Raw genomic sequence first — 9,375 nt, 5'->3', positions numbered from 1 at the left:
TTGTGTTACAAAATAGACAAACAGTCTCCTGTCTGCTACTATGTACATGACCCAAATGTGTTTGTGTACATGTCTGTGGAGCCATAGAGCGTGACAGGTGCTACACTATGAGAGGAGACCCCTGAACACTCTCTGACACTCATGTGTAAAACCTGTAAAACAAATGAGAACCAAACGCAGCAAAAAACTCTGGAGGATTTTAGTTGAACGACACATCTGCCCCCTTGTCTCACCCTGACTGTCCTCCTGCCCAATCTCACTTCCCAGCCCAAACATAATACAATAACAGGAATAATACGAGCGTGTATTCACACAACCTCTTGAGTATTTTATTATTTATACTGCAGCTCCTCAAGGGAAAGTGCAGGGGTCATTAGGCACATGTTCTTCTATTTCAAACAGGGAAAGCTGTTAAATTTGTAATGATGTGTAAACTGTCAGAGTCAGGGAGTCCCTGTCCTGCCCAAGTAAACATTTTCCCTCTCTCAGGATGTCAGACACTTGGCTGTCTGTATTACCAAGAGGAGAGAAAAATATTCAGTTATTTGTGCTGTGCATGCACAAATAGCTTCCTTTCTTTGCTTTAAACCAATAATTCAACAAAAAAGTAAATACAGGCCAAAGATCCAGACAGAGAAACAGGAAATAAGCACAGAGTTGGCTACAAATCATTTCCCTGGTGATGCAAGTTCAGATTCTACACTTTACAAGCATTAAAGTCAAGCAAAGTCGAAGTCAACACTTCAGTGTGTCACTGGTTTTATATATACACAGATTTATGTTACAAGTTAATTTACATATTTCATAGTTTCAAACAGCTGCTTTAGATCTGATTTGGCTATGTGGGCTTTCTACCTGATTGATTAAAACCATGACTTTACATCTTTAAGTGATTGTTACATAGGAGGATTAGTTCATTTTTATTTGATTATTAATTCATACGAATGCTTGTAAACACTAGATTACAGTGTCAGATTCACTTATTCAACCGTATACAGACTCTTCTGCATGTGAATCATCATAAACGTATATCACATGAGCAAGCTTTGATCAAAACCCAATGGATAACAATGGATTTAATTATAAATGTTTGAGGTTAAAGAAGAGCACAGTGGTGGAGTGGTTAGCACTGCTGCTACACAGTTAGGAAGTTGTGTGTTTGCATCCCGACTATCTTTGTCTTTCTGGGTGGAGTTTGCATGATCTCCCTTTCCTGGCGTTTGTTTCCTCCGGGTACTCCAGTTTCTTCCCACAGTCTAAAGACATGCATGTTAGGTTAATGCGTGACTCTAAATTGCCTGTATGTGTGAATTCATCAAGGAGGGATTTTTCTGACCCAGAAAGGACCAAAACACAGAGGGGTAGGAAGGCAAACTACTGTTTATTTGGTGATATGTTTAACAGATGGGACAGCATGTGTGGTGGTTCAGATGGGAGTACACTGAGGAGATGGCCTGGGAGGGAGTTGGGCGATCTGAGGGGGGATAAGAGACAGGGTGAGTAAAGGTAGAGACACAAGAACTTTCTGGGGACAATACAATGGCTTACTGGTCTGGGAGTAGTGACCGGTCACTCAGGAACAGCAAGAAGATGACCTAGCAGAGGGGAACAGGTGAATAGGGTTTATATGAGGAAGCCAACAGGTGAACACCGTGAGGCTGATTAAGAGCCAGGAGAGAGAAGGAGGCAGAAGAGAATCAGAGCAGGGAGGAAAAGCAATGATCACCAGGGCAACAAGGGCCAGCCTCAAGAATTTGACAGAATGACAGCATGAGTGGTTTTCTGTCTGTCTGTCCCCTGAGATAGACTGGTGACCTGTCCAGGGTTTACACTGCCTCTCACCCTATTGGGATAGGCTCCAGGGCCCATGTGACCCCAAAAAGGATAAGCAGTTACAGATAATAGATGAATGGAAGGTTAAAGAAGACACTTTCAGAGCTGAACCCACAGTGAATTATCACTTTGTTCTACAGTGACTTTAACATCTGTAAAGCATTTTAACATCTTTCAGCACATTGTTTGGATTTTCTGGGTCATTACCTTACTGTTTTTCACTCGTATCACTTCACAACAATTTACAACAGTTTTAATCAAACAAAACACCCCAATATCTTAAAAGCACTCAACTCCTTCAGGACTTAGCGGACATGAAATAGAACCAATAAAAAACTGGCCATAACTACAGCTCATAATAAATGTAAATGTGTGAATAAGAACTGGTTTCACTGTAACAGCTCTGTATGGTGATAATGCATCACTAGTGTCTTTATAGCTTCATTTGCTTTGCCCCATGGCCAAAGAAACCAATTAATGCAGGTTTAATGTTCTGTAACTGTGCATTTTAGTAAAGTGCTAGAATAAGCAGGTGTAGAATTATGGGACTACTTTATTTGAAAATGCTGAATAAAGAAAAGCCTTCGTATACTTTGACTTCAGTTCTGAAAATTAAAAAGAAATCAGATTTAAGAGGACCAACAGGAGTGATTAAGTTGAAGGGGTCAGTTTGTGCAAAAGAAACAATCTGACCACCACACGTGTTACTTCAGTCTAGCCTCTTGGCTCTGGCTCTTGTTGACTGGCGTCTCAGACAGTCGGGCCTTTTGGGCAGAGCCTCACAGACGCTTAAGCCCATGATAAGATGCTGCTGATGTCAGCAGTTTGCAGTCAGGTTTTCCTGGCCATCTGCGGATCTGTGGAATTTCTCTCCTCCACGCCATCTCAGCTCTGCCCGTCCCGCACGCCCCTGCGGGATTAGCACGTCGACCTGCCTTGAGCAAACAGCACCTGGAGAAGTGGAGGAGTCTCTGCCTTGACCCTCTGTCACACTTAAATTCACATCAGGGGCTTGCATCGAGGTCTCCCTGACCAAAGATGGTGTGGGCTTGACAGAGAGGCCATGTTAAGATGATTAATCAGATCTGGGGGTTTTGTAAAATGGTATTCAGCCCATTGTGATGTGGATATTCAGAATGTGGTGCACTGAAGTTTTCATTTAATTGCTAATTACTTTAATACTCTCTAATACCATTCACCTTTATCAGTGCAGTAATGGAAAGTAATCATACATTTTTTTTTCTGGCATAAAGTTACTTAATACTTAGGGTTTCACCTAAAAATTATATAAGCTTACAGGATACTATTGTTAGATGGTTCAGGTGTTCAGTTCCAGCAATAAATATTTCTTCACTAAACGTCAATGTTAAATAGAATACAGAATTTAGGACCTAACCGAATAAAACTGTCCAATGTATTGATAACTTGAAACAAATGTACTGCTGCAGAACATTTTCTTCCTGTTATTGTGGAAGAACTATATTCTTCTGGTCAGTTTTAGTCGCAGTTTATCTGCGTGCTCTGGCGCTCATTTCAGAAACCTTAAGAGTTTCTTTTAATTTTCTGCATGCCTTTATAAAAATGCAAAACCAATAGAAACATCACATTGTCAACACCAACCACTCTTTACAGCAAACACCAAACATAAACAAAACAGCAAACCTGCCAAAAAAACAGACAAAGTAGCTTTACCCTGTGGTTCCCTGTTGCATGGTGCTCATCAGTATGATGCTATAAGGCAGGCTGTGTAAACAGGAGAGCATTCAGAGTAAACTAACAGATGAGGTACAGCAGTAGAGAGAACAACCTCCATGACCTCAGCTCCTAATTGCCTGCAAATTCATCAAACAAACATCCTGGAACTGTTTCCTTTTGTCACCAAGGCTTTCTTTGCAGTAGTGATGTTAATCATAAGAAAGGAATGTGCCACTGTAACAAATAGCAAAAACAGTAAAACCTTTTATGCTATATTTTTGACATTAGAAGAATATGAGGCCATGTATTTGTGCTGGGCAGCAAACGGCCCTGTCAAAAAAGTGCAAAACGAATGAGCTGTTGAAAAAAAATGACTGTGTTGTTTATTTACACATTTCCACCTACCATTCACACAGTGTCCCTAATAAATCTGGTGACAAAGTGTAAATAGAGTGAGACGTTCCCCAACACCGCATGTGGAGTTATTGCCAGGTGAATAAATGTTTTCCCAATCAATCATTTGCTATAACTCAACTTGACAAACATGCAGCAACATCAGACTCATGGTGTGAAGCTGCAGGTATTTCCGAGAGACATGAATGTGCTAAGTTGAATCACTTCACACATTTCTCTAAGGTGTGTTATTCCCAGTATTTAAGAAATCTACATCTCCACCGTCAGGAGTGAACAGACAGGCTGTAAATGGGCAGTAGAATGACATCAAATGGAAAAATATTTGTTCCATCACTGGTGATTATTCAAATAATAGCAAATTTTAGAAACAAACTTTAATACAATAATAATAATAATAGCAACAACAACAATGATAATAATAATAATAACAACAATAATCATAGAAATCGAAAATCATTTTGTATTTAGCAGCTTAAATATCTGCTGAAAATGCATATTATTACAAAAAAGATGACTAAACATCTGTCAGCACAGCTGCAGCTACAATAAATTTAACAAATGCAAACAAATGTAAGATAACAGGTAACTGTAACAGGTAACCGCTGCACAACAGAGCATCCATACATTAAAAGCAAAACCAATGTATTAAATATATATTTGAGCAGGAAAATGTTTGTTGTCAGTCAGGTCAGCTTCTGCCAAAACAAAGAATACTGGTCAGCTTTTATTTTTTGCCCAATCTGAGTTATAAGGAGAAGACATAAATTTTTTACTTACACAGTAATTCGGCAGTTTCTTGCCTGCACGTAGCTCCCTGTGTACCTTATGTCACACCGCACCTCATTGTTGGAAAAATCTGACTCCTGGACAAGCTGAGAGGGGTTCACTGTCACCTGGAAAATAACCAAATTAAGTTATAAAAAAACTAAAAGTTGTCAATTCTGCTCATGTGAATTAGAAATCCGATTTGCAATTGTGGCTGATCTGTTACTGCTCTGTATCATGTCCTACTGATTAAAGCAGACCCACTTTGAGCATGTAGTTTCCAGGTGGTACATCAGTGATGTCGATCCACTGGCAGTCGATGTTTGCATGATACGTATCGTAGCAACCAGGACCAAGACCCTGAGAAAAGTTTGTCTAAATATGTCACTAACTTACAAATACAGTAATAAATCATCCAGTCACATGTAAACAATTAAACAGCCAAACCTACGTATAATATCTCAAGAATAAATAAAAATAACAGACTCATGCATCAAAGGGAAAAAAGAAATAAATCATAAACAGTGCAGACTAACCTGTGTGTGTGCAGTGCAGGCAAAGCGTCGGTGTATCCCCGGGTCACATGACGTGTCCTCCAGACAGAAACTGGCCTTGTGTCCCTCAGCAACCTTCTGTCCAGTGGAGATATCCAGCAGGTCGTAGTTACTAAAGGCATCCATACTGTGATAGTGTCTGGGCAGAGGGAGAAATAGAACTACAGTAACCAACCACAGCTATATTCTGGACAGTACTTTGGTTTTGTCTTTGTCAGCCTACACTGATGGTTTGAGGCCAAAATGATTTGGCTCATATCCCACATCTAAAATATAGTTTAATTGTCCACAGATGAGCACAAAAAACAACCTGGACATTTTACTGTGACAATATAGAGCTACTTGACAGGCTGGTAGATTGTCAGAAATATAATTCAGAAATGTTTTGCTTTCCATTTGTTGTTCATCAGTTGATGTGCATTAAAAGGTAGTTGTATCTATTTCACTTAATGGGGGCTGATTAATAACTGTGCTCTTCTTCAGAACCAGCTACTTAAGCTCAGGCTGCTACTGTGTTTGAAGCTGCAATTTTAAGGAATAGTGTGTAATATTTAGCACATTGCGTGTAAATATTGGATTTCCTTCAACTATTTTGGTTCCTTTCATTGTCTCACAGAGGTTTTGAGTTGTGTGCTTATTCACGTGTATATGTGGGAACTTACTGGTGACAGCTGTGCCATTCCCACTCATGTCTGGGCTTTACTGGGAGGAAGTCTGCTGTTCCTTGATTCTTCACTCGCTGTGGGAACCGAAGTAGGACTCTGTAGTCGAGGTCACTCACACTCGGATGATAAGCAGACCTGAGAGAAAATTGAGCAGCAAAGGAGTGAGCTCTGATAACATAATGTGTCTTCACTATGAGTCGATCACACACAGCTGGTTTTGGCTTGTAACACACCTTTATGTGACACTAAACATGCTACATGCATGTACTTCGCCACACATCATACTTGTTTTCGCCTCCTCTGACCATCAGAAATGGCGTTAGTGATTTACTCTCAAAGTGACAGAGGTGGTCTCTGGTCTTGCCTCAGTAGTTTTTGCATTCACCTCAGGAATCCTTTGCTATTCATTTCAGAGCTTATTTTATTTGGCAAATTGGCTGCAAACTGGCTGCTCAGATCAGAGGGGAGAATCTCAGGCGGTTGCCAGATTTATGTCCAGCCACTCTGTCACTCAGCTGTGGCTTCCAGATGGGACAGAGGCCAACACACATCCTAATGTGGCAACCTCAGAGGATTTTTTATTTATTTATACATTTATAAGCCATTGACCTTTGCATCTAGAAACATCATTTGTTACCCAGTAAAGTGCTAATGCATTTCAAATGTCAGTCAAGATTCCTTTAACATTATGTAGATTTAAAAATTAATAAAATAACAGATATCAAAAGTTTTTTTCCTCACAGATGACTGAACACAGTTTAATGGCAAATAAAAAAGAGCACCTGGAAAGACAGTTCTCCTCAGCAGCACAGCGAAGTGCATACATCTGCATTCTCTGAATGTACGAGGCAGCTTGGATGTAATAAGGATCAGGAACTAAGTCTGGCAGCCCTGCGGAAAAGCAAACCATAAATCACTGAAATGTGCTATGAATCAACCACAAACATTGGGTCATCGACTTGTTTTCACATTAGAAGCTTCCCAGAAAGTTGGGGCATTACACATAAATTAATAAAGTGAAAAGTGAAGTCAAGATGTGGACATTAATATATCTTACCCGTATCTGTACAGTTAAAGTAAAAGATCTATGTGTGAATTTGAATCGTTTATGCACATTATATAACTGCATAATGTTATTTGTTGTTTTCATACCGAACTGCATTCTGCACTAAATAATTTAATAGCATAATCTACCTACTTGAGCAGAATATTAAATAGACAACTTTGGATAGATTGCTCTGTCATAACTTAAAGAGGTAATTTTTCCATCACTCCTGGCAAAGTACTAATGACTCTCAATCAACCATTTAATTTTATTTTTCTCAGAGGCTTTAGAACTGGCGACATTAGTTTTGTCATTAGGGGGCATTAACTCGGACTCTCATTAAAAATGCATTAAACTGTGCATTAAGAAAAAAAGGGGTGCGGGTATATTTGTGTTTGGAAATGACTATGGGGCATCTGTGCTTCAGCAAAGCTCCACACAGAACTTTTCACATAAATGGATTGTCCTTGATGATTATTTTGAATTTCATTGGTGTGGGGCTTGTTATTAATTAACAAACACTGTATTAAACTGGCTGAAACTGTGGGTCTGCTGCTATCTGTACTTTTTATACCCGAAGGTGTCTTTGCCTTGTCTGTCCGCCTCACCATTGTGGAAGATCCTGGTCCCGTAGCCCGGTCCTGGAAGGCCTGCAGCGATCCTATTTCTGCGGTCTGCAGGGTATATATTATAGAAAACCGAGTTCCTGTGATGAATACTGTGTGGATTTCGTGGGTCACTCGTGTCGGCAGTCCGTGTTGTACCAGGCCTTGAACGAGGAAAGCGTATTTCTACAACGTTACTGGGCAGCGCTGTTGGAGAAACATTTGACTCCAGTGTAAGTGTGGTGAGTGTGTGCGCCCTGCGTGCGCTGAGAGCATCACCGAGACTGGTTTGCTGCCCGATTCTCCGTGCATTCCCACTATCCTCGGCCATAATGTCGAATCCAGATGTGACAGGTGTTGGGACTGTTGATAACGCGTTTACAGACATCGTGCCGCCGCCTCGGCTTTGAGTCAAGTCCGGCAATCTTACCGGAGAGGCAACGGCTTGTTGCTCACCAGGGTCCTCTCCAGGTGTACTCCGGCCTCCTCGTGGGACTCCGCTGCCGGAAAACTCCTGGATAGTGTTGAAAGCGGCTGTACTGCCGTTAGACAAAGCCTGGTGTGACCGATATTGCAAACGCACAACCTCTCTGGCAGAGGCGATGCGCGGGAGGGACTGACTGGATGTCCCAGGTCGACCCAAGGCGAGTAAATACTGAGCCGCATCAGCACCAAGAACCGAGGTGTCTATTTGATTGAGCTCGTTTCGTTGAGAACGAGCTCTGTTTGCATCCTCAAGATCTTCAGATCGGGATCTGGTGGGTCTACTAAGTGCAACAGGAGAGTTTACTCGGCTGTTTTTAGATGTCAGTAAGAGCTGGGTGCGTCTTCTGGTGTGTGCAGGTGAGCGGTATTGAGTCCCCGTGCTCAGTAAACTGTATAGTTGGCCGTTATTCTCCCACTGAATCCGGTGTCTCCACGGTCCAACATGTACATTCTGTTGACCGGTTCCCAAATACACCAGAACATCAAGTAGAAAGAGTGTTAACGCAAGCTTCCCCATGACTTAAGGCAATGCTGTCTGTGTCTGAAGAGCTTCAGTGTGAGACATTAACTATACGAACATTTGAACCTGGCGTGGGTGGCAAGGAGGTGTTTTCAGAAGCCTTTCCTCCGTCACGCAGTCGCGCACAGCGCAGCTTAATGCGAGTTGCTTCTGGAAAAAAATATATATATCCAATCATCCGCTGTAGCTGCACTCACCGTCTCTTGTCATAACATGACTATTTCAGCAGTTTGCATTTTAAATTTATAAGAGTCACAAGGTAGGAACGAGAAATTCTCCAAAATATCCACCTCACTTTCACATGAACACCTTGCAACAGAGCATGGACTTATTAACTTCATCTATCATAACTCCAGTGATTATATATGAGCTCCATGACTCTTTCAGTGTATGAAGATGACACATGTGGAAATATTGATGTAGGGGGGGCGCATTGTTGACCACATTGTCACATGACAGTCTGTTGCCCAACGGTTAAATTGTCCATTACCATCTATAGGACATTTTATTTGCTTATATTTGGCACACTGCGTTTACTACATGGATCAATGTTGGGAGTCTTTAGCACCACATTAGTCCGCATCCAACCTGTTGAATTCCCAATGACCCCTTCACCACACAGGGGCGCTGAGTCCCCACACAAAGTGCAGCGAGATACTCAAAGCTATTTGAAGTCTTGCTGGTGCCAGTACGTAACGTGTCAGCATTTAAACATGAATGAAGATAAGACAGAGATGAGGTGGTTACAGGGTGATACTGCGAAATTTGGGATCAAGATAAACTTTTTTCTTTA

At 41.3% G+C, this 9,375-nt stretch overlaps 1 protein-coding gene across 2 annotated transcripts; it reads right to left on the bottom strand.

Annotated features, from left to right (window-relative positions):
• Positions 1 to 1,213: 1,213 nt before the first annotated feature.
• Positions 1,214 to 8,736, bottom strand: loxl5a (lysyl oxidase-like 5a). 2 transcript variants are annotated; one of them, XM_067514552.1, is made up of 7 exons: positions 7,580 to 8,736; positions 6,709 to 6,817; positions 5,924 to 6,061; positions 5,244 to 5,400; positions 4,972 to 5,067; positions 4,720 to 4,835; positions 1,214 to 1,595 (listed from the first exon to the last, which is right to left on the bottom strand). In XM_067514552.1, exons 1-7 carry the CDS (start codon positions 8,577 to 8,579, stop codon positions 1,574 to 1,576), a joined length of 1,638 nt encoding a protein of 545 aa, XP_067370653.1. In that variant the 5' UTR covers positions 8,580 to 8,736; the 3' UTR covers positions 1,214 to 1,573. The 2 variants fall into 2 exon arrangements, with proteins under 2 accessions (XP_067370653.1, XP_067370654.1); XM_067514553.1 differs by lacking the exon at positions 1,214 to 1,595 and adding an exon at positions 4,128 to 4,637 and having other exon boundaries at positions 7,580 to 8,735.
• Positions 8,737 to 9,375: the final 639 nt, after the last annotated feature.

Source organism: Channa argus, chromosome 8 (assembly GCF_033026475.1).
Source record: "Channa argus isolate prfri chromosome 8, Channa argus male v1.0, whole genome shotgun sequence".
NCBI lineage: Eukaryota > Metazoa > Chordata > Actinopteri > Anabantiformes > Channidae > Channa > Channa argus.
The sequence above is the reverse complement of the archived record's forward strand: the minus strand, read 5'-3'. Positions and strand labels throughout refer to the sequence as shown.

Excerpts from the sequence above, each read along its gene's own strand:
- loxl5a (XM_067514552.1), bottom strand. The coding sequence starts at position 8,579 with ATGGGGAAGCTTGCGTTAACACTCTTTCTACTTGATGTTCTGGTGTAT. Across the intron at positions 6,062-6,708 it reads GAGGAGAACTGTCTTTCCAG|GTCTGCTTATCATCCGAGTG; the intron begins GTGCTCTTTTTT and ends ATTTTCTCTCAG. Across the intron at positions 5,068-5,243 it reads CCTGCACTGCACACACACAG|GGTCTTGGTCCTGGTTGCTA; the intron begins GTTAGTCTGCAC and ends AACTTTTCTCAG.